This window comes from Osmerus mordax, chromosome 6, assembly GCF_038355195.1.
Source record: "Osmerus mordax isolate fOsmMor3 chromosome 6, fOsmMor3.pri, whole genome shotgun sequence".
In the NCBI taxonomy this organism is placed as follows: domain Eukaryota; kingdom Metazoa; phylum Chordata; class Actinopteri; order Osmeriformes; family Osmeridae; genus Osmerus; species Osmerus mordax.
Window position 1 is genome coordinate 2,483,111 of NC_090055.1, and position 23,487 is coordinate 2,506,597.

The 23,487-nt window shown below is 43.2% G+C and overlaps 3 protein-coding genes and 2 non-coding genes across 6 annotated transcripts in view; 4 read left to right on the forward strand and 1 right to left on the reverse strand.

Moving 5' to 3' along the window:
* Window positions 1-5,859: 5,859 nt before the first annotated feature.
* Window positions 5,860-9,382, reverse strand: tpi1b (triosephosphate isomerase 1b). Its single transcript, XM_067237763.1, has 7 exons — window positions 9,213-9,382; window positions 7,724-7,847; window positions 7,450-7,534; window positions 7,052-7,184; window positions 6,881-6,966; window positions 6,658-6,745; window positions 5,860-6,549 (listed from the first exon to the last, which is right to left on the reverse strand). The coding sequence occupies exons 1-7, from the start codon at window positions 9,319-9,321 to the stop codon at window positions 6,431-6,433; spliced, it is 744 nt and encodes a 247-aa protein (XP_067093864.1). The 5' UTR covers window positions 9,322-9,382; the 3' UTR covers window positions 5,860-6,430.
* Window positions 9,383-9,914: 532 nt separating this feature from the next.
* LOC136944984 (U7 small nuclear RNA) lies at window positions 9,915-9,970 on the forward strand. Its single transcript, XR_010876816.1, has one exon. It is a non-coding gene; the product is annotated as a U7 small nuclear RNA (small nuclear RNA).
* Window positions 9,971-10,758: 788 nt separating this feature from the next.
* Window positions 10,759-10,814, forward strand: LOC136944975 (U7 small nuclear RNA). The gene has a single exon (XR_010876808.1). It is a non-coding gene; the product is annotated as a U7 small nuclear RNA (small nuclear RNA).
* A 1,278-nt stretch (window positions 10,815-12,092) lies between these two features.
* lpcat3 (lysophosphatidylcholine acyltransferase 3) lies at window positions 12,093-21,525 on the forward strand. 2 transcript variants are annotated; one of them, XM_067237735.1, is made up of 13 exons: window positions 12,093-12,208; window positions 13,061-13,168; window positions 14,206-14,312; window positions 14,658-14,751; window positions 15,112-15,149; window positions 16,013-16,191; window positions 16,561-16,669; window positions 16,780-16,866; window positions 17,126-17,292; window positions 18,084-18,231; window positions 19,541-19,696; window positions 19,819-19,967; window positions 20,178-21,525. In XM_067237735.1, the coding sequence occupies exons 1-12, from the start codon at window positions 12,124-12,126 to the stop codon at window positions 19,936-19,938; spliced, it is 1,398 nt and encodes a 465-aa protein (XP_067093836.1). In that variant the 5' UTR covers window positions 12,093-12,123; the 3' UTR covers window positions 19,939-19,967; window positions 20,178-21,525. The 2 variants fall into 2 exon arrangements, with proteins under 2 accessions (XP_067093836.1, XP_067093834.1); XM_067237733.1 differs by having other exon boundaries at window positions 19,819-19,949.
* Window positions 21,526-22,092: 567 nt separating this feature from the next.
* The window catches only part of clstn3 (calsyntenin 3), a 17,735-nt gene continuing 16,340 nt past the window's right edge, over window positions 22,093-23,487 (forward strand). The window contains 2 exon segments of the mRNA XM_067238035.1: window positions 22,093-22,160; window positions 23,129-23,189. Coding sequence (XP_067094136.1) covers window positions 23,129-23,189 — 61 coding nt within the window. The 5' untranslated portion in view covers window positions 22,093-22,160.

Consider the following 23,487-nt stretch of genomic DNA (forward strand, 5'->3'; position numbering starts at 1 on the left):
GTCGAAGGTACAGAGAAATGTCCGGTAAAAGAACGGACTGCTCTCAGAAACCTGGGCTTCCCATCATGCAGCCATTGCTGTTTATGATCGTTTCTTTGTGATGGTGGTGTCATAAACTAACAAACTGAAAAGCCTCCTTTCTTCTTATTGGAGTCACAGGCTCCCAGCCAATAAGGAGAGGCTTGTTGCTCTGCTTGTGTTAAGTCTTCTCTGTGCTGGTCAAGAGGGGAGGGTTCGTATGGCGCACTAGGTCACAAAATCTAATAACTACTGTCACACAGAAAAAGACACGTGAAAACACTCGCACAAATACACACAGATACTCACAAACACACAGACTGAAGTTGCTTCGTTGAAAATGCTTCAACTTCTGCATCGTTGGGTAATTAAGGACACTTAACTCACCCACCTCACATGCACTTGCACAACCAAACATAGGCACAGGAATGTAGCGCACACAGCCACACACAACCTCATAAACTCACACAGCGGAATCTTTGTCAGTAGAATCCTAGATTCTAGATTCTCAGCCCAGACAGACAGACAGCCCACAGGGCCAGAGTTTGAGCCCAGGAAGGAGACACCCTGCCCAGCATCAGAGACCCAACGACCAGGGTGGAGTGGCTGGAGAGGAAAACAAACACCCTTCTCTTCCTTCCTCCGTCGGACGCAGAAGTCTTGGGAGTGTCCGTCAGATACACCGACCTCCACAAGGAAGTATTTCAAAGACAGAACGACTGTTGACATGGATCAACGAGGGGAACCGTCACATGGGAAGCTCTCAGAGGAGACGATCACCATCACATCGACAGGAGGGCACAAACTCTCCCAGACGGGGCGCATTCACAGCGGAGGGAGCAGTGGTAAGGTGTCGACACGGCAACAGTAGTCTCTGCATGGCTCCGATCTGACAAGACGATGCTTTGACGTGAGATGGGTCTTTAATCTGTGAGCAGAGGTTGGAATTCATAGAAATTTGATGTTTTCAGCCTTATGAGCACAATCCCTGTGCAAAAACTCTTTATTGCAGTCAAAGCATAAACACATCCCAACCACCCTGATTTGAAGCTTGAAGAGTAGAAATCATGATTGAAATGTAATCTTAAAATATCATCATAGACCATTCATCATAGTCTATGCTATATTAGTATGCATAGTAAGTTATGTTACATATCAAATATTAAGCATGTTTTCTTGAGATAAATGACTCGTTATTATATGGTATATTCAGTGTATATTTACGTTATCATGCCTATGACGTTTAAAATCCTCTGTGTTGCATGTGGCGCCCCAGGTTGCAGTGGCGCTGAAAGAGACCAAGAATCCAGTCGTTCTCCGTACAAACATGCAGTCGTGTCTCTGGGACTGCTGTGCGCTCTTCTTCTGACCACCCTTGTGACCATCTGTGTTCACTGTGAGTACGACCTCCATGGCTTCTCCAGGAACGCTCACGTAAAGACTTGGCTTTTCATAGTTACGTATTTGATTTCCTTGATGAGTCACCATTATTAGGGTATGACTGGCCAGAATTATGATCTGAACATTGATACTGTCACCTGTGGCATGTCCTTATACATTACATTTAGTCATTTAGCAGACGCTCTTATCCAGAGAGACTTACAGTAAGTACAGGGACATTCCCCGAGGCAAGTAGGGTGAAGTGCCTTGCCCAAGGACACAATGTCATTTCGCACGGCCTGGAATCGAACCGGCAACCTTCTGATTACTAGCCCGATTCCCTAACCGCTCAGCCATCTGACCCCCCCTTATAGACAGGATAGTTGGAACACCAGCCTCAGGATGACTCAAGCAGACTACTCAAAAACTACAACACCAAAATACAAGCAAAATCGTGACAGAACAATGTTTTCAAAAGGGCAACTGTCATTTGCATCCTTCCTACTGAGATCACGGCATGGTAAATGCACTAGTCCTATTTAAATCAAATCAAATGTATTTGTATAGCCCTTTTTACAAGCAATGTCACAAAGGGCTTCACATACACCCATAGAACTTCCTCTTAACCAACCTAAACCCTCAAAGAAGACAAGGAAAAACTCCCAGAAAACTCATTAGAGGAGAAAAGATTACAAATATTTTTGAGCCAAGTTTATCATAGCATTTAAATCATAAGCATGCCGCAATAAGAGTGTACTATATAAGCTTCAATTAACAAATGTCTAGTAATAAATAAATAAAAAAGTGAATAGACTGAATACATCACATGGAATTTATTTCAGACGTTTTTGAGATAAACAGAATCCAATCTGTACATTTCTTTTGGCATGTATATAATAATTTTAGCATACACACAGTGAATAACAAAGGGACAACGTTTTTGAACGGCACCCAGAATCCTAAGACTACACTTTATTAATCACCAGCAGGGGACAGGTAGTTTAAGCACACACATCGTCATATAGGCCTATTCTCCATCTTATGAGTGCTTCTCATGTGCCGACCAAGCGACTCCATCCACTTGAAACTTTTTCCACAATAGTTGCACATGAACCGTTTACCCTCAGTGTGAATAGTCTGGTGTCTATTTAATGCACTAGTTGTGACAAATCGCTTCCTACATACATTGCACCTGTACGGTCTCTCTCCCGTGTGAATCCTGACATGCGCCATCAGATGAGAGCCATTGCTAAAGCTTTTCTCACATACGGAGCAGGAAAATTGCTTTTCTCTGTTTCCTTCAGTATTTGTTCGGTAAAGATGCAACGGTAAAGCCGAGTCCTGGTCATAGTGACTTTGCATACAGGTAGGAGATAAAGTGAACTCTTTGGAATCAGACTGCAGCCTGTCAAACGGCTCGTCTTGCTCTTCCTCTTGACCACTCCACAGATCCTCCCGTTCCTTCCGCTCCTCTTCTTTGACCTGTGAATGAGAGGGTTCCTCCACATCCTTTGGGCTCACGCTGGGGTTCCAGTCCAGTTCACAGTGCTGCTGTGGTTCCTCGTGGGGAACAGCTTTGATAGGAGCCTCCTCTCTCCGCACAGGGACAGGGAGAGAGGTTTCGTGTTGCTGGGAAACTGAAAGGAAGAGAGACATTTTGACAGAAAACAAAACCCACTCGTCAGTAAAATTATAAACAGATGTGTCATGCACAGTCACCATATTTTGTGAAATTGTGCACAGTAAAAACATAGTCGTCCAAAAGCAAGACCCCTAGATTTAACCGCAAGAAGCTAACGCGTTAGCAAGATACAGTAGCTAACCTGTTCCTTGACACCTCAACAGCATCCGTAGGTGACAGATCTCCTCTTTCGAACGGGAAATTTCTTCTTGGTACTCGGCAATCGTTTTTTCTACCACCCCGAATATTTCTTCAGCAGCCGCGGTTAATCGCTCGTTGAAAAACACTCTCAAAGACTGCATCTTGGACATTTCTTGTCGGTTCATGTTTTAACAGTTGGCTATGAAGAAAGCAGCTGGTTTTGCGTTCATCGGAGAGGCTTCACGCTTGTAAACACAGCTGCCACGTTCAACATGATAGAGAATGCACCACTATCGCCACCTGCTGGATGGGAAGCTCTCGAGACGGTGGCAGCAGACATTTCGGCTCTGTAAAATTTCAGTTTTAGGCCAAATCTACATTAATCTTTTAATTTATAGGCTGTCGACAATACAATTGTACAATTGTTGTTGTAGATGGTTGGTTATGGTCTGGAGAAATGCTTAACAACGTGCAAAAAACTAATGTTAGAAATTCCCCTACCCTTATTTCAACAGATTACAAAGCCTCTTTTAGTTGCAGTTTACTGAAGACAGAATCGCAGCTTCAGAGGGACATCTTTGATACAGCTAGGAGCCACCTCCAGATCCTGAATGGCGTCTTGACCTCTTCACAAGATGAACTTCAGCAACGAAACACCATGATGACTTTGACCAAGGAACAGTTGGAGAAAGACTACTTGAAGCTCATAGCATCCAATCAGCATTTACGGAGAGAGCACCAGCAATTTACTACATCTTACAGTCAATTACAAGCAGAGTACAAAGATCTCACAACTTCAAACAGCAAATTAGAAAAAAAACATTCAGACCAGACTTTGTTGATGAATCACCTTCAAGGAGAGTTGCAGAACATGGTCTCAGACAGAGAACAGTTATCAAGAGAACTCTTCAACATTAGTGGGGCTCACGCCCATCTTAAGAGAGTTTACCTTAGGCTTGCAGAGACAAAAAACAAACTGTTTGTCGATGTCGTTAGTCTTTCCGAAATGAAAGCTATTGTAAACAAAGATCTTGTTGCCATGGTAAGGGAGAGAGACCACCTCAAGAGGATGCTCACTGAACTGGTCAATTTCCTGCCTGTAGACAGACACTGTCCAATCAGAGACCCCGTTACACAAGGTCAGTAAAGTCAGTTGTGGATAAACACTTTTGTAAGCTTATTATCTACATGTTCAAATATACTTCCATTCCTGCTTCTGTTGATATTCTTTCATGTGTATATTTGCTTATTTATTATGTACCCATGTGTGTGTTTTCATGACCTTTCACAGAGAGAGTTTGCAGTCCGTGTCTGAAAGGTTGGAAGCTCTTCTCCTCTAAGTGTTACTTCTTCTCCACTGAGAAACGGAGTTGGAGCAGGAGTCGGGTGGACTGTGTCAAACAGGGAGGCGACCTGGTCATTATAGACAGTCCAGAGGAACAGGTACATATATTTCACAGGAATTGGTGAAAAGACACCATAGACATACATTGATTGTTTTCAGTGTAACCCCCCCACACACAGACACACACACACATCTCTCACACTACTAAATAACTGTTGGTGACACATTCGTGATTGTAAATTAGGTGGTCGAGTGCATATCTGTCTTTGATTCTGTCATTACAGTGTACGCAACTTAATACCATTTTCTTTAGTATTTTACATTTATGTCAACACCTTTCTGATGTCTCGCTGATACGCTGTGAATAGGACTTTGTACGCAAACACACCCCTCAGTACCACAGTCCAGCAGAGCGGTACTGGATAGGTCTGGATGCTCAGGAGGATGGAGGCATCTGGGTCTGGGTCGACAACACCCGGCTTAGTGAGGGGTAGGTCCAACTACAGACACACTCACTGGAATATATACTCTGTTTATGAACTGGAATAAAAACATGTCCCGGTCTTTGATGGCAGGTACTGGCTGAACGAGTCCAGCAGTGTCCACGCAAGTCGAGATAAAGAGTGCGTGTCAACCCTCAGAGAAACCAGCCCTGCTAGGAGCTGGAGGGAGGCGCTCTGCAGGAGCAGGTTCAGGTGGATCTGTGAGGGTCCAGCCCTCATACTGTCAGCATAGATACACACAAGTACACACACAGCAGAGGGGATCTTGCATATCTATAACGGGTCTGCTGCTGCACAAACAGCGGTGCTTATACTTTGCAAATGTTATTTTACAATACTAAATGACCAAAACCATATCGTATAAGGATGATATAACAACAAAAAAAGAATCCTATAAATAGCGGTGGTAACAGCAGATCGATGTAGTTTATAGTCCACAAAACACAAGAGCCTTTAAAAGAGGGTAATATCCAGGCCCCTCCCCAGCAACTGTGACATGCTAGGAGCTGGCTTTGTAGTTTCAGTTCTAGATAAATATAGAACGCTGATGCTGTTCTAGTCTGCACGATATTGTATTGACCAGATCTTGCCAATGAAACAAGATGCTTTCTCTCCCCAGTCTTACACATACTGGAAATTGTAGCCACAGCACTTTCATAAGGGTGGAATACAGACTGTAATACACTTCCTGACAACTCAGTGGGGAAGGTCTATTTGATTTCCTGGTTTTCCAAAAGGTCTATGTAGGAAGTCAGTCAATTTTGATTAAATCAAGACAGGACACACTAAACCAGCCTCTAAACCATTTATTACAACGTTTTCTCTAGAACCTTTTCCCTTTCTTACCATTGGCCATGACACAACATAATTGACATGTAATGGACACCTCCTACTGGCTGAGTAGCCAATGAGGGAGCGGCTCATGCAGTTCTACAGGAAGGGATAAGCCACAAAACATCAATTACACTAAGCTTCGTTAAAAAGACAAGTGAATCTGATTGACAAGAGCTTTGACACGGCATACACAAAAGTTTGTAAACTTTCAAGTAAAGGCATGGATTGTTCTTTTACCCTGGGCTGTTTTTATTTTTCTGATTTAGAGCTAATGTGGATGTTAGTGCACACACCATCTCAGAGCCGTTAGCATTTCAGTGCTGTACAGTGCTTGTGTCAATCTGTCCCTTTTCTTTCAACAACAGAAATAACAAAAGAAACAGGAAATGACATCACACAAATACTTTCAATAAAAAAGGGATGGGGAACAGGTGCTACGTGCCGAGTAGTAGGGATAAAGAATCGGGTGGTCATCTGAATAGAGCTGGCCTCAGATCTGGGTGTGGTCTCGTCAACACTTCCTGGTTTTTACGCCTTGGCGTTGATGATGTCAACAAACTCTGGCTTGAGGGCAGCTCCGCCCACCAAGAAACCATCCACATCCTTCTGGGAAGCGAGCTCCTTGCAGGTGCCCCCGGTCACGGAACCTGAGATCAGACAGAACACATGATCGGAACAGGAAACGAAGAGGATTGAGGAGAAGAATAATAGAACCGTGTGCATGCGAGTTTGTCAGTGGAATCTGTATGACATACCCCCGTAGATTATCCTGACTGATTTGGCGACCTCCTCAGACACGTTGGCCTTCATCCACTGCCTCAGTTTATCATGCACCTCCTGGGCCTGGGGCAGAGTAAGAGTTAGTGAGACGGGGTGACAAAAACACACAAGATTTGAACTCTGAATGAGGAAACCGATTTCTTTTTGTTTTTGCGCAATACAGTCAGTTGTGCAACTAATCCCATTTTCAGTCTTCACCTGCTGTGGGGATGCAGTCTTGCCAGTGCCGATGGCCCACACAGGCTCGTAGGCGAGGACAACCTTGGTCCAGTCCTTTACGTTGTCTGTAAACGGGGAGTAAACATTATAACAGCACCAAGCGTAGTCCCACCAACCCATATGATACGGGAAACCAGTTATGTTGTGTACCTGCAATGACCTTGGTCTGTTCAAAGACCACCTTCTCTGTGATGCCAGCCTCTCTCTCGTCCAGTTTCTCTCCAATGCAGGCAATCACACACAGGCCGTTCTCCAGGGCGTGGGCAGTCTTCTGACCAATGAGCTGTTGGAATACATACACATGCATCCAGTCAGAAGACAGATAACATGAAGTTCAGGAAGTACGGTGTGCTGCATCATAATCATAAATTCTGACCCAGACGGCAAGTGTTGAAACTGTTCTCAACACATCACGTTACAGTTTATCCTCAAATTGATTATATTCTGGACTCTTTACTGTGAATGGTACTACAATGTGAAGAGACTTCATGGAGACTTTGATCATTAGTGTTAAGGGCTAAAAAATAGCTAAAACGATGCACAGTCACCTCATCACTCTCTCCAAAGACGTGGCGTCTCTCAGAGTGTCCGAGGATCACCCAGTGCACGCCACAGTCCTTGATCATCGCAGGGCTGCAAGTGGAAAGCAGAGACGAAAAACCAAACTCATGAACATCAGGAATGGCCTCCTGTTCAGTACTCATAATACAAATAGCATGTTGTAAATACACTACTATCGTTTTCACTGCATTATATACACATTTCATGAGCTAATGACTGCAGTTTTGTCAATTGTACTGTGGATAGGGTAGATAGGGTTACCTGATCTCCCCTGTGAAGGCTCCCTTAGCGACCTTGTAGCAGTTCTGGGCGGCAACACCAAGCTTTTGGTCCAGCTTGGACCTGACAAAGTCAAGGTAGATTGCTGGGGCTCCACACACCACCTCTGAACAAAGAGAACCAGCAATTCAGAAACATTGTCCAACAAAACAGGCTATAACTCACACCAAGTTAAGTGACATTTATCTGCCTGATAAAGAGTCTACATTAGCCCTCTCAAAAAATAAAAATAAATAAAACAGTACTGTGGCCCAGACACTGACATTCACACTGTAACTGCATCTGGGGGTTAACTGAGTCTATATTAAACATCGACAGTCATGGTGCCATGCTAAAGGTCACTTCCAGCCTTGTGTCTCCACACCAAAAGGTCGAAGTTGAACCCCCAAAAGGTCATTTGATTGGTCGCATTCTGCAGGGGTCGAACAGAAGCCTAAGTTCACGTGAGAAGATTGGACTCAGTTTTAAAATAAACTACGTTATTGACGTTAAGCAAGCATGGGAAGAGATAGATGAACTTTGACTTTAAATCTCTATAGAGAGAGGGCAATCGGAAAAAAGGCCTTCTCCTGTTTCACTTGGGCGCTCCCACATCCAATATTCTGTTTGGAGTAAAGTGGATGTGTGCGTTGTATGTTCCAAAAGTGTAAATTCCAAGCTGTTCGGTTCTACGCAGAATATAATTATCTCATATTTGCATTTACCGCTCTGGATAAGAGCGTCTGCTAAACTACAAAATGTTACCGGCCACATTCAGTTTTGTAGCGTCAGTCGCTAATATTGCTAGTTGCGCATGCTTATGCACGAAGGGTAGGGTAAAAGTCATACAACGCTGAAAGGTGATTTTTGATGCGATTTACTCCATTGCTTCTTTTCGCAATACATTGTATGCGAGGCATGCAATGTAGTGTTTCAGTGGTTTAAATGTGGAATGCAACAGCACAGACACGCGGTGAATGTAGTTCTGCGCCAACAGCTTCACACAGCAAATTTGACATGTCTGCCCACCAGACGGTAGCCCTGTGTGGCTACGTGCTGTTTGAAACGCTCACGCCCACCGACATTGAAATCCCTGTCACGGCGCGGTTCGATCTGTACAGCACTTGCATCCATTTTAGCTATCATGATAATCGGTAACATGTTAGAAAATAGGTACCCATCTACCAATGGTTCATACATTCCATTTGCCCAACTTCTGCTAATTGAGTTATATACTGTGCAGGTGGGTGTTGCTGTTGACCATATTTGGAAAATGCCCAGGCTTTCTAGTAAACTTAATTCGGAAACTACTACCCGCCATCATTTGAGATTATTCATTTATATCATTTCAGCATCCTGGAACATCTCCATTGTTGGAATGCTCCAGACACTATATGAGTCAAAGGTTATTCATTTTATCGCTCAAGCTACTTAAAAATCGAATTCACTTGGTAGCCATCTTATTTTAACATCAAACAAGGGATTCACGCACCGGTGTTTGAGTCCAGCTTGGCGGAATTCAGGGTCTGGATAAGCTCGCCAAGACTCTTCTTGTCGCCATTCATCTTCCAGTTACCACCTACAAAGAATTTCCTGCTCATGTCTGCGGCTTGAGTTTTCGGCTTTTGATCGCTGCTGGGTGTACCTTGTTGAGGAAGAAGAGCAGCCTGACAATTGAAACTTGCTGTATTTATGAACATGGGCCACGTAACCCCACCTCCCAGTGTGTCCTATTGGTTCATGATGACACGCCTGCAGAATAGCGTTTCCTTATTTTTTTCAAACATTCTCAAATATTTTTGGATTTCACAGAAGAATAGAACGGATCGAAATAGCAGATATTAAAATATTGAAATTAAGTGAATTCATTCAAAGCTACGGGCGTGATCCTCGCACTGCGCACAGAGGGTTGAGCACGTCTTCCAGTGAAAAAGGGAAGGGAATGCATTGTGCTGATTGGAAGGTTTTTCATGGTATATTTGCATAACCGGCATGCATTTCGCCTAACTAAAACTATTTGTACTTATTAAAACGAACACAAATGTAGTTCAAACAATATTAAATAAAGACAGCATTCATTAGACTAATAATATGAATATTATAACAGGCTTCACGCAACATACTTTTTTGACACTCTAGCTTGGTATTGCATGTGGGAAAGATATAGAGTTGGCGAAGATGGAAGTGCGTCATGGAATATTTGCTCTTTTAGTATTTTTCTAGTAGGCATCTTCTATAGAAGAAGCCCCCACAAATTGTTCAAAGAAAGTGACATTAATCTCTGGCATACATCGCAGTCGTACAATTTTACAGCTCCTATCTGTTGTACGGCTATACATGTGTGGCGGCCCCTCATTGTTGGCTTTATAAGCCATAAAATTCGAAAATCGTTTTCTGTCAAAATTGAGATTTTAGATGTTTTGTATAGTTAACACCCTGAACTTCATTGTAATGTACAAAAGGTATATGATTACTTACAAAAACAGGTAATTTCAACGGTTTTTTGGACATGTTAGCTAGCAAGATTTTCAAGCCATGTCAAATCGAATTATGAAACGGAGTGGAGTCTTTGAATGCTGTTTTCTCCCTTATCACTTTTTGACACAGGTCAACTTTAAATTGATGTAGCCTAACTGCAGTTGTGATAAAGATATTTAAACAGATTTGTATTCAGGAGAGTTTGTAGTTTCCAAATGTTTAATACCCAGAAAGTCAAATTTTCACGATGTGAAGGGTTTCCGCAGGCCGACACTCATACAAGCACGTCTTCAATTGATAAAGCGAAGGGAGAGGATTGTGCTGATTGGAAGGTTTTACATGGTGTATCTGCATAACCGGCATGCATTTCGCCTACCAAAACTATTTTTACTTATTAAAACGAACACAAATGTAGTTCAAACTATATTAAATAAAGACAGCATTCATTAGACTAATAATATGAATATTATAACAGGCTTCACGCGACACTTTTTTCACACTCTAGCTTGGTATTGCATGTGGGAAAGATATAGTGTTGGTGAAGATTGTATAGCATTATGGAATATTTGCTCTTTTAGTATTTGTCTAGCAGGCATCTTCTATAGAAGAAGCCCCCACAATGTGTGAAAAGAAAATTAACTTGGTCCTAACTGTACACCTTAGTAATCTCTTTATATCTGTGATAAGGTCACATGTTATTTTACCTTGTTAGTAGGCCTACCGCTGAGGTAGGACTTATTTCCGCTGTACAGTGGTGCAATGACAAGAAAAGGTATTGAGGTAGATTGATCGACTGAGGTTCGTTGATAAAAAAAAAAAGGGTAAATCAGAGTTAATATTTGGAAAGGAAATTGCGGATTGTAGGGCCTACACTTCACGCAATACAAAACCGTGGAATGTGTTTATATCACTAGGTGGCAGTGTTTGACTTGGATTGTCCATATTTTATTGCATTGTGGGGATTAGTAGGCCTACATCACTGAAAGCCGTCAAATCGGTTCAGGGCTGTCTGTTTATTGTACACTGACCAAAATTTTAAACGCAACACTTTAGTTTTTGCCCCCATTTTGAACAAAAAAATCTAAGACCTTTTCTACGTTCACAAAATGCCTATTTCTCTCCAATATTTTTCACAAATCTGTCTAAATCAGGGTTAGGGTTCAACATGTGGTGGTCACACCAGATACTGACTGGTTTTCGGACCCGCCCCTGGACCCCTCCCTGACCGAAAACTGGTATGTAATGGTCAGTATCTGGTGTGACCACCATTTGCTTCACGCAGTGCAACACATCTCCTTTGCATAGAGTTGATCAGGTTGTTGATTGTGGCCTGTGGAATGTTGAACCCTAACCCTAACTTGATATGCCACACCTGTGAGGTGGAAGGATTATCTCGGCAAAGGAGAAGTGTTCACTAACAGATTTAGAAAGATTAGTGAACAATTTTTGAAAGAAATAGGCCTTTTGTGTACATAGAAAAAGTCTTAGATCTTTGAGTTCAGCTCATGAAAAATGGGGGCAAAAAAAAAAGTCTTGCGTTTATAATTTTGGTCAGTGTAAATAACCATATTCTGAAATTGTAAGTGTAATCAAAACATTCAAGATTACTTCCAGAATATGTTTATTAATATATTTTATATAAAATAATTAATTTTATCATGCGGAACAAAATATTTATTTGGTGATGTATCGCCATGAAAATTGCGAAGAATAAAGTGTATTGTGAAACTTGGTCAGGAGACGGGAAGTTCAAGGTCGGTCGTAACAAACTGCCAAAGGGGAAGATACTATGAAGAAAGGGGGAGGGAAAATGGGTGGAGAGCCGCCAAACCGAGTAAAGGGCAGATAAAGGAGATTGTGGAGCGCATCAGAAGTACACACAGTTACGGAATCGCGGCAAGGAGCCACTTCCGCCCACACGAAAAATGGCGGCTCCCTTGATGGAGAAAATATCGGAATCTTTAGGTTCCACAGAACCAGCGCTTCGACTCATTCTTTCCGTTCTAAGTGGTGAGTTTCAAGTCATCAGCTTTGAGAACGTTTATTGTATCTATGCCCATAAAGTTTGTTATGTGTTATTGTGTAAATAAGTATATCTGCAAAAACACACCGCTAATGCTAGCTCAGCCAGATAGCTGCTCAAGCTCAAAGCTGAGTCTGCATAGACAGCCTGTTAGCTAGTCAACGGACAGCAAGCAAACAACATGCATTGCGAAACCAGTCAAATTCCCTGTGACTTGACAGGTTGACATACCGGGCAAGAAGCGCTGCGAGGTCGAATCACGGTATCACTGCCAGCGGTACAGCTGTATGTACTTAAACGGCTGTTTGAATGTGATTCTCGTTATTAAGCGTTATTTTGCTTTTTGTTACCGATGTGATAGCGTAAACCTGCCGCTCTAAGTACGTTTATGTTTTAGTAATGTAATCGTTAAACTGTTAGAACCAAGAGCAGTCGATCGGTTTCACCAGAGGTCGTAACGTGTGCGATACGAAAACTACTGGGTCTCCCTCTGTACTTTGATCTGACACGTCAACACGTCAGGTCCCCCCCCCCCCCCCCTGACTTTATGCAGAGCTCACATTGACGATTGATTAAAATGTAGTTTGAAACAATGCTTTAACATTGTTTTTTTTCTTTCTGCGGTCAAGCTTAAAGTGCTCGAGGTAACACAAACACTTCCAAATGCAAGGCAATACTAGCTGCCCCTACCGCTTAACCCTTCTGTGTTTTTAGTACAGCTAAATGGTGCATAGCGACTTTCCTGTTCTATCTTGATGTTGACTTGCTGGAGCTTTAACTGAATTCTGTTCTGAGGGTTTGTGGGAAACGATAGACTAATACCCTCTCCTCTATTACAGGGTACCCCTGCGCCCTCTTATATCGACGGTTCCTCTTCTACCAGTCCCCTTTTGTCCTTCACCTGTTCCACACAGTATCCGGACTTGGATTTGCAGCTTTTAACTTTGGTGAGGAGCACAGGGCTAATGAAACTCACTGGAAATTTAAAAAATGAATACGTTACAAAAATAGATCAAGACAAAGTTAAAAGGGATGAAAATGTGGTCACTTAGAAATGACATCACAGTATTAGTGAGTGTAATGGCTAGGAGGGTTTTTAGTGTTTGAAAAGCAAATGGTTAGGTGATGGGATGGACTGACAAAGCATTGCATCAAAGTACATTTTCCATCATCATTCAAATAACATTCAAAACTAATAATTTCAAAAGGTCTGATATGTTGGTACTGTATTGACATCGGTGACATCCTGGAGGTGACCAGACCCATCTGTTAGAAACGATGGATGTTCAGTTGAAACAGGTCAGGTTCATTGTGTCAGACTAACCACAATGTAGTCTTGAAAGAATGAGGAGGTGGATGAAGACGACGCTGGCGTGATTGGGAGTCAGATGGCTGAGCGGTGAGGGAGTCGGGCTAGTAATCTGAAGGTTGCCAGTTCGATTCCCAGCCGTGCCAAAATGACGTTGTGTCCTTGGGCAAGGCACTTCATCCTGCTTGCCTTGGGGGAATGTCCCTGTACTTACTGTAAGTCGCTCTGGATAAGAGCGTCTGCTAAATGACTAAATGACTAAATGTAAATGTAAACTGGTTAGGTCTTTGGAAAGGTAGACAGAATGGGGGCTGAATGGACACATTTGAGCCCTGTCTGTGTGGGTTTGGCCTGCCAGGGACTCCAAATACTGATCACCTGTTCCTTCTTCCTTTTTGTCGCTGCACATTGGATTTACAGCAGGTCTGTTGCCCTTCCTTCTCTCTGTGGAATCTGCCCCTCTGAATCCTTTCCCCATAAGAGCCTGTATCCCCTGAGATGTTCATCTTGTTTACTCAACTTTACTCTACTTCTTTCTCTCTCTGTCTCTCTCTCTCAGATGAGGAAATTTGCTGGTGTCATGTCTGATGAGTGCACACCCTTTGAATGCTCTAAACCAGCCCCCCTCACCCCCCCCCCCCCCCCCCCCCCCCTGGTTGTTTCTCCGTCTCACAGGCCCTCAGCTCTATCACTCTGCAGTATGCATCTTAGTCCAGTTCCTGATGCTGAGGCTCATGGGAAGGACAATAACAGCCATCCTCAGCAGCTTTGTGTTTCAAATGGTGAGGAGCCCTCCCTCTCACATGCTCTCTCGTCCTCCCTTTGTTTTCCATTATTCTATGTCTCTAGTGACTCAGTCTGTCTCGATAGTTCCCCCCCACCACTACCCCCACCCTTGTGTCTATCAGCTGTCACACTCTGACGCAGTGGCTTGGTAACTGCACTAGAAATAGGTGTTTTGAGCCTGTGCTTTTATGTTTATACAGCGAGACGTCTGTGCCCTTCACAGTGTAACAGTTATGCTTCAAATGCCCCCTCCCCCAACCCACTGTAATGAGGTATTAGAGAACGTAATTGTTTAGTTTCTTCTATTCCATGTATCTATCCCCATATCTGTCATTCTGTAGGTTTACCTGCTGGCTGGTTATTACTACACTGCTACAGAGGAGTACGACATCAAATGGACTATGCCTCATTGCGTTCTCGCGCTCAAACTTATTGGTACGTTTTTCTGCTGACTTCTACCTCACGGTATTCTTTTCTCCTACATGCTACTCTTACTCTATAACTTCCCTTTTATCCAACTACTAACAGTATTTAGTCAAATTTCTTTCTGGTCTTGCAAGTAGTGTTGCTACAGACAGCTTTGCAATAGCCAATGTGTTAATGTGCTTTATTTCTGTAGCTCAGTGCACGGTCGACTACTAAACTGAGTAGACAGTTCTCTGGTTCTGCTGTTATATAGAAGGCTGTCTTTCTGTTGCCTATACAAAATAAATGGGCTTTTCACTTTACAATAATCTTGGCACTCCTAGCTGTCCTAACATAGTGACTGATGCCAATTGCATTCTCTGATTTCAGGTTTGTCATTTGATTACTATGACGGGGGGAAGGAACCAGTGAGTTGATTAATCTCTCTTGCATATTTGATAATTGGTCAAACTTTGTGTTATTTGTCGACAGTTGTTTTGCTGTGTGTGTGTTTTGGTTTCCTCCTTTCCTTCCGAATGTTGTGTGTGTTCATATAGACTGTAGAACAACACACACACACTGATGAAAAATATACTGATAAGGATCTGGAGGGATGCTATGCAAGAACATTGTTCATGCACTCTTTCAGAGATAACGTGCGAGGGTTATAGACTGCCAACAATTTGAGTACAAAAAGGCGATTGTGAAGGCTAGATACACGACTTTCATTCTGACACTGTTGCTTAGCCTGTCTGTTTTGTGTTGGTTCAGACACTCAATGTCCCTGTATTGTAACAAAAACATAACGCTTAGATTTCTTTTCACAAAGCAGCAAAGGCTGACTTAGTATTTCAATGCTGAAGGTCTTTCAGTGAGGAGCTCTCTGTTAATATTGTCTTCTGCACTTTTCAGTGTCCACCAGATGATTCCTAGATGTATTTTATTAAATGGAATATTGATTGTTTCCTTTGCATATCAGCGGTTGCTAGCCTCCCACTCGCAGAAAGAAAATCTGGTTTATGACCACTAGTTAAATGCCTTTTTAGTACATCCATGGTCTAATTGAGTTTGGTTTGTGCTCACTCTCAAAAGCAGTTAAGTCTGTCAATAAAAACCTGGTGAAACTGGATATTCTGTGAGCTCATCCCATGCCAGTCAGTGAATGTGCCTGCTTTTAATTCTCTCTTTCTCTTTCTCTCGCTCTCGCTCTCTCTCTCCCCTTTGACCTCTGCCTTACCGTCACCCTCCTCCCCATGCTTCCTGTATCCGCTCGGCCCTGTTCCCCCCCCAGTCCGAGCTGAATCCAGAGCAGCAGAAGTCGTCCCTGTCGTCTGTCCCCTCCCTCCTAGAGATGTACGGCTTCGCCTATTTCTACGGAGGCTTCCTGGTGGGGCCCCAGTTCACGCTGCGCAGCTACCAGAGGCTGGTGGCAGGGGAGCTGACTGATTGCCCCGGACAGCCCCCCAACAGGTACGGGTGGGGGTGGAAAGGATGGGTGGAGGTACTTAGTCACAAGGTGGAATGACAAAGGTGAGGGAAAATATGCACATGTAGCCGGTGTGTGGTGAAACTCACTCATCAAGTATGTAACAGGTCACCCGCGTCAACGAATTGCTAGCTTTTCGTTGGCGTAGTTGGTAGTGGTGGCGCTTGGGAAGTCAGAGGTGGTAGTTTCGAACAGTGGGCCGTATGCCTCTGACGGAGCTTGCAAGACCACATCTGTTACACACATTTGGATTAGTCGTATGAATAACAGCCTTTTTTTTGTTGGGGGGGGGGGGGGAGAGATGTCAACATCCGTAGACGTCTTTGTAACGTTCTCTTTCCCGTGTGTCTCAGTATTCTACCTGCTATGAAGCGGTTTTCCTTGGGCCTCCTCTGCCTGGGTATCTTCATGATATTCAGCCCGTACTACTCAGACAGCTACTTCCTCGAAGATGAGTACGAGGTGAGGATAGGGGCTGTGTGGTTACGCTCTCTAAGCTTCATGGCGTAAACCAAGTTCAATGTCAGGAAAAAGAAGGGTTTTCTCATGTGTGGTACTCTACTGGTCCGTAGGCTCAGCCCTTCTGGTATCGCTGCTTGTTCATCCTGCTCTGGGCTAAAGTCATCCTCTACAAATATGTCAGCTGCTGGGTCATCGCGGTGAGTAGCCATGGTTACGGCATTGGTTGGATGAAAGGCATTCCAATCTGCCTCGCTCCTACAGACCATAATGTATTTTAGTCACCGCAAGCAGTCACCACCAAACTCCTCATACCTGTGATGCGTTCAGCCTTTAGTGTCTCCTACCACACCTGTAACTCTGTAAATGCAGACCAGGTTGAACCTCATCGCCCCGTTATTCAGGTTTTATTGTAATCCAGGTGTTTGAGTGTGAAGGCGTGTGGTTTCTGTCGTTCAGGAAGGGGTGTGCGTACTGTCTGGACTCGGCTACAACGGTCTGGGTTCCAACGGGGAGCACAAATGGGACGCCTGCGCTAACATGAAGGTGTGGCAGTTCGAGACCACGCCCCTTTTCACGGGCACCATCGCCTCGTTCAACATCAACACTAACGCCTGGGTTGCCAGGTCAGTGACACGCGCACCAAAACAGGTCTTGACGTTTTCCTGAGCTTACTGCTGGTGTGGTGTCGAGCAGTTGGTACACAGTTACATGGAATCAGTTCAATGGATAAGATACTGTACCTATGTATATCTTTACCAACGTCAGTGTCTTTACCAACGTCAGTGTCTATCTCACAGTAATGATCGGTGAAGCGTCAATCATTGACTGTCCTGTAATACAACAGGAGCGCATGTAGCTGTGCAGAGCATGGTTACGCCCAGAGGAAGTCAGGTGGCTGAGCGGTGAGGGAATTGGGCTGGTAATCCGAAGGTTGCCAGTTCGATTCCCGGTCATGCCAACTGACGTTGTGTCCTTGGGCAAGACACTTCACCCTACTTGCCTCGGGGGAATGTCCCTGTACTTACTGTAAGTCGCTCTGGATAAGAGCGTCCGCTAAATGACTAAATGTAAATGTAGGAAGTGACTGTAACCATGCTCTCATTAGGTGACCTACAGCCTCATGAGGCCAGTATAATAATAGTCAAGTGTGTACTTCAGTTGAGTTATAATCCCTTGGGCACACCGTTTTACGTAGTTTAGGAACAGGAGAGCGTGGTGCCATCTGCTGAATCCTCCGATGACTCAGTCTGCCAAACTTTGCCTTTTCAGGGTTACTCTCCAACCAGACAGACTAGCAGTGTGTAACAATGTAGTCATTGTATAACTCTACTGAGGTGTGTACACGTCAGACATGCCAGCTTTACAGGCGGTGTGTGTGTGTGTGTGTGACTGACTTGCCCTGCGATGTTTACAGGCACATTTTCAAGCGGTTGAAGTTCCTGGGAAACAAGGTCATGTCTCAGATGGCGACCCTACTCTTCCTGGCCCTGTGGCACGGCCTGCACTCGGGGTACATCCTCTGTTTCTCCATGGAGTTCATCATCGTTAACGTGGAAAGACAGGTAAAGAGAGAGTCTTCACTCATGCTAGCCACTCTGTTGTGGATTGGTGGCATGATCCGACGTCGAGCTAATAAAACCGGGTCAACCCTTTTTATAATTGTCGTGACTCCTTCCGGCCTGCCTTCTCCAGAATTTACATCTTATCAGAGGGGAAGGTTCATGATTGCACTATTGTACTAACTTATCCCACTTGTCTTAGGTTAGTATAGGTCTTGTCTTAGGTTAGTTAGGTCTATAAGGTTAGTATAGGTCATTATGTGTATTATAGGTCTAGTATATTGCATACTATTTTGTACATTTACGTTTATTATTATTTTATTTCTATTTTAGCTTATCATAGATGTAATCTGTTATTAGTACTTATATATTATGCCAGGTTGCTTTGCGTTGCCGTGTCCCAAGAATTTCAGTGCCCAGTCTGACCTCGTGTTCTGTGCACCTGACAATAAGAAACTTGAAACTTGACAGGACTGGAGAGGAGGCAGGGGGAAAGGGGATAGGGAAACGATAGAGGACACTGTTAGTGTATGAAGGCAAGCGGCAGTGAGGGGGGAAGGGTGGAGATAAGGTGATGATGGAAGTTTGGAATGGAGGGTCTAGGAAGGCTGGAGACATCTGTTAACTTATTAAATGTGTCGACAATCAGAGCTAGGCTTATCCACTGGTGATAATGTACATGGGCAAAGGTTAAGGTTAAAGTGGCTGTAAAGCAGAACTGAAAATGAGTTGAAAAATGTGTTGTTAACTACCCATCCAAAGTCAAATGGAAAAAAAACAAAAGTATGTTAAATTAGGCTTTGAAATCACTTCTCTGCTTGATACTGGGGGGGCGTGTCGTCTTAAGGAGCTGAAGCTCCGCCCCCTCAAATGTATTGAATTTAGCAACAACTAGCTAAATCAATTGCAGATATCAGAACATACCTACCTGTAGTCTCTGTGTTTTGTGTTAATGACTTTGTCTTTGCATCGTAACAGTAACAGAATGCAGGTTATATAAACCGTCTGTGATCTGACGTAGATAGGTGGCTGTGACGTAGATAGGTTGGGCTTTGCCCCGCCTAAACAAAACCTGAGTGAAAACGAGTGAGAAACTGTTCAACGGTCTAACTCCATATTTCAGTGCGACAAAGTTTTCGAGCTTTGCACATGCTTTCAACAACTCATTTCACATGTATATAATGTACTGAGAAGCAAATCATGGAATTTGCTTTACAGCACCTTTAAGCAAAACCACAGGACGCATTTAAAGCTCAGTTTTTTTTTTCTTTTTTTCTGTGGATGTGTGTAACACTCTTTCTCTGACGTGCAGTACCAAGCTCTGGTGAAGGACAGCCCCCTGCTCACTAAACTGGCTCAAGGCCCCTTTTACCCGCTTATCTACGTCGCCCAGCAGTTCATTCACTGGCTGTTCATGGGCTATCCTCTGGTGCCATTCTGTCTCTTTACATACGACAAATGGCTCAAGGTAAGCATGCAGTACATAACCCTAAAACTCATAAGGTTGTCTTGGCAAGTTGTTCATGTGGTCATGAGCAACTGACACACTTTCATTGTGTTTTTGTTTTTTCCCCTCCTTTTCTTTTTCAGGTGTACTCGTCCGTGTATTTTTGTGGTCATGTGTTCTTCTTCTCAATCTACATGGCCTTGCCGTACCTGCGCAAGGTTCTGGTGCCGAGGAAAGAACAGAGTGAGAAAAAGGAGGACTAAAACTTGATATGGTAAAAGACCTTGATATGGTAAAAGACCTGCTGAGTACATTTGGTTATGTTGTTGGGCATTGTCACTGTAGTTTATTTTTTCTATCGATGTTTTCATACCTCGTTGTGTTTACTAGCCACATATATATATATGTATATGTGTGTGTGAAAGCAGTGTAGCAATAAGCGATTTAAACTGTTGATGACGTCTGTATTCATAAGGTGGAATGCTTTTCCCTTCTCTCCTAGGTTTATATGAATGAATAACCACACCCTCATGATGTGACAGAAGGGAACAGATCTGAACATATTTTAAGGCCTTTAGTAATATATATTATATGTTCGTGTACAAATGTTTTCTTTTGATATATTTTTGTGCTTTGGACGAGAGGGGCATTTTAGGAATCGGAGGACAAAAGGATGCAGGAAAATGATCGTTGTGTCACATGGGTACATGTGAGCCGATCAGGGACTTCCTGTTTATTTTTATTTTATACTTATTTTTATTTTTTTTTGACATGTTGGAGGGGTTACACTGAACTTGAGAGACTGCAGCATTGTGTACACAGAATTGCACTCGCCATTCGTGGGTTTCGGTTTTGCCGATGGCTCTGTTTTATTATCGCGTCCTTTTTCAACCCTCACCACCCAGACTAACTGAACCTGTGCAGGACCATGGTTCGGCCGCACCTGAAATGCATTTGTCACTTTTCAGATGTAATACTACGAAATGCATTTCACTTCATGAAATTTGTGTCTAAGTGATTGCTGCTCTGATGGGGATGATGCTGTTAGACTGTGGAGGAGGGGGTGACTGGTGTCATAAACATGTTTCGCCCATCACTCACACACATGAAACACTGTAAACCACACTGTATGTACACACATGACTCAAAATGGCCTTGTATTATCAATGAATGTTTTTACATTTTTGGGTTTAAATTTAGATTTTTTTTTGTGATGGATGACTAGATTTTATAGCTGTTCTAGGAAGTTCTGAAAATACAATTTTGTAGTTCTGGGTAACGTTCCATGGAGGGATTTTATGGCACTTGTCTTTTCATGCTCTGTGTCCCTTTTTTGACATCTCTTGTGCTATCCATGCCCCTTGCACTCCACAGAGTCAATCCCTACCTCCTGTGTTGATGAAAAGTTTAATTCTGTTAGAACTGGAGCTTAAAACCACCACTTTTGTACTTAGACATCACCATTCTCATGTAAATGGAATCATCAATAGTCTCCTCTGATGATAAGTTGGCAGAAGACTGACCTGGCTACGCGAATAAATATTCCATCTCACCAGAGCTGGAGGTTTAGACGCATGCGTCTGATCCTAGATCATTGGTAAGGTGCACACCCGCCAGCATCGGCCCTTCAGAGAGCGGGAACGCATCAACAAGAGAGCAGCGATTCACTGTAGCATCAACCCAGATTTTAATAATATTTATACTTGCAGTAATAATTAATTTATGTGAATTAATTGTTATTATTCCAGAGACTACTTTTTTGCCTTACCGCTACCAAATGTACAAAGGAAAAGAGAAAATGAAAAAATAATTTTAAATAAACTTTTTTGTAACGTTCATTAAAATGCTGGATAAAAAAATAGTTTGAAGTCTCGAGGTCTTTTCAGGATTAACCTATATGGCAGAATGGGCAATATGACGTAATTTTGCAGTCGGGGCGGGGAGTTGGGCAGACGGGGATTCGGGTGAAAGGTACAGTGACTGTGGATCAAGACCCTAAGTTATAATTTTCTTAACAAAATAATATGATATAGAACTGGACGTAATTAAATAATCATTGCCTACTCGACGTTGTTGCTGTCTCACCCAGTGCACGAAATAAACAGAGCAGTCCTGAGACAGGGACTGAGCTGGCACCGGGCCGGGTAAAGGCAGAGAGAGAGATAGACGAAGTACGCAGTGTGGGCGGGTTAAGATACACCGCGAGGGAGGGGACGTCAGCGTAAAATTCCCATCGTTTTTCCCCCATACGACGTCTGCTGAAAACAAGGACATCGGTCTCCACATATTCGCCGTTCACATCACAGTCTAGTATCATTCGGAGACATATTTTTGCGCAAAATCAAGAGAAGGGGAGCGGTAGCATCAACCTCCATTGCCTGTAGTTTCAGTTTCAATCTGCGGTGCATAGACGTGCGGCAGAGGCGTGAGAAACGGATGCTGCGAGGGTAGCGTTGGGTACCAAAAGCACCTCTCACTGACCACGGTAATGATAAATCGTTTGCTTCCGTTTTTCTTTTAAATAAATAGTCAGCGTCCATGACTGCGGCAATTGTTGGCGTTATGAATGTTGGTATGCAGGCATCTTTGACATGCTAAAGTCTATCGTGTGTTTAAAAATCAATTGACTGTCGCATACACGCATGTCTATGTGTAGGATAGCCACCGCCGTGATAGCCTTTTCGTGTAACCTAGGACAACCTGTGCCGTGGCCTTAACTGCATAACTCGCATATTTTGTAAAATATCCACGAGATGTGGATAAGGTCTGACTTTTTAAATAAGATTTTACGCATGCAATGACCTAAAGGGCAAAGTTATGCGTTACCAACTAAGGAACTCAGTAGGCATCCCAGCGTAATATATTCGACCGACAGTCTGCCACGGATACCGGTTGGCAGTGTTTATTCCCACTGCAACTTAAACACGCATAAACACACCCACTCACACACGCAGGCCTACCGCTATGATGCAAACAGCCGTGTAGGATATAGACAGAAAGCAGCAGCTATCACCATAACGTTATTTTCAAAACGATTGCGAATAATCGTTAGTAACAGTAGCCTAATAGTAACTCGACATACTAGGTCCCAAACAAACACATTTCCGTTAAATTATTCATGTCAGTTTGTTTTAATTAAATCTAATGATCCAGTTTTAGCCTACTATATCACTGTCATCCATGGACTTAATGAGTCTAATGGAGAGTGTCATGGAATCTAAGGTCGCAAAACAAACACGGTTAATTCCTAATCTGATTATTTGGCCTTTTTGAAATTTCTGCATCTCATTCGAAAGAAACAGTGATAAGTGTCTTCTGCTTTGCCTGCCTGTTTGTCTCCCCTATCCACCTTTTCGTCCTCAATCTCTCTGTACAGTTAGGCTACTAAACTATAATGCATGAACTGTATTCCTGCCTGTTTCCTATCTGTCTACCTTTCCCTTCCTCCCTCAGATGGACAATTTTTTCTCCTTCCTCCTCCTTTGCTTGACTTCGGTTGCCAATGGCAACAAAGGTCAGTTCCTTTCCTTTTGACTGTTAAATGTGAGTGCAGGTATAAAGGAAGACCAGTTAACATACATATACACAGTTGGCCCAGGGCCATCGAGCCGCCTGGCTTTCCTCACCATACCACTCTGCTGGCTGTCTGTATGTACGTCTTTTTCGGTTGGGTACAAACAATAGCCTCTTTTTTAGATAGATTTTAATCAGTAATATGTACATTGTATTGAGAATGTATATGAAAACTGCACATATAAGCGTATTCAAATAGACATGAATCGTGATGTGTGTGTTTGCTTGTGTCGGTATTT

Excerpts from the sequence above, each read along its gene's own strand:
- lpcat3 (XM_067237735.1), top strand. The coding sequence starts at position 12,124 with ATGGCGGCTCCCTTGATGGAGAAAATATCGGAATCTTTAGGTTCCACA. Across the intron at positions 12,209-13,060 it reads CATTCTTTCCGTTCTAAGTG|GGTACCCCTGCGCCCTCTTA; the intron begins GTGAGTTTCAAG and ends CCTCTATTACAG. Across the intron at positions 16,192-16,560 it reads CCCGGACAGCCCCCCAACAG|TATTCTACCTGCTATGAAGC; the intron begins GTACGGGTGGGG and ends CGTGTGTCTCAG.
- tpi1b (XM_067237763.1), bottom strand. The coding sequence starts at position 9,321 with ATGAGCAGGAAATTCTTTGTAGGTGGTAACTGGAAGATGAATGGCGAC. Across the intron at positions 7,848-9,212 it reads CAAGCTGGACTCAAACACCG|AGGTGGTGTGTGGAGCCCCA; the intron begins GTGCGTGAATCC and ends CTCTTTGTTCAG. Across the intron at positions 7,535-7,723 it reads GCCTTCACAGGGGAGATCAG|CCCTGCGATGATCAAGGACT; the intron begins GTAACCCTATCT and ends TTCCACTTGCAG.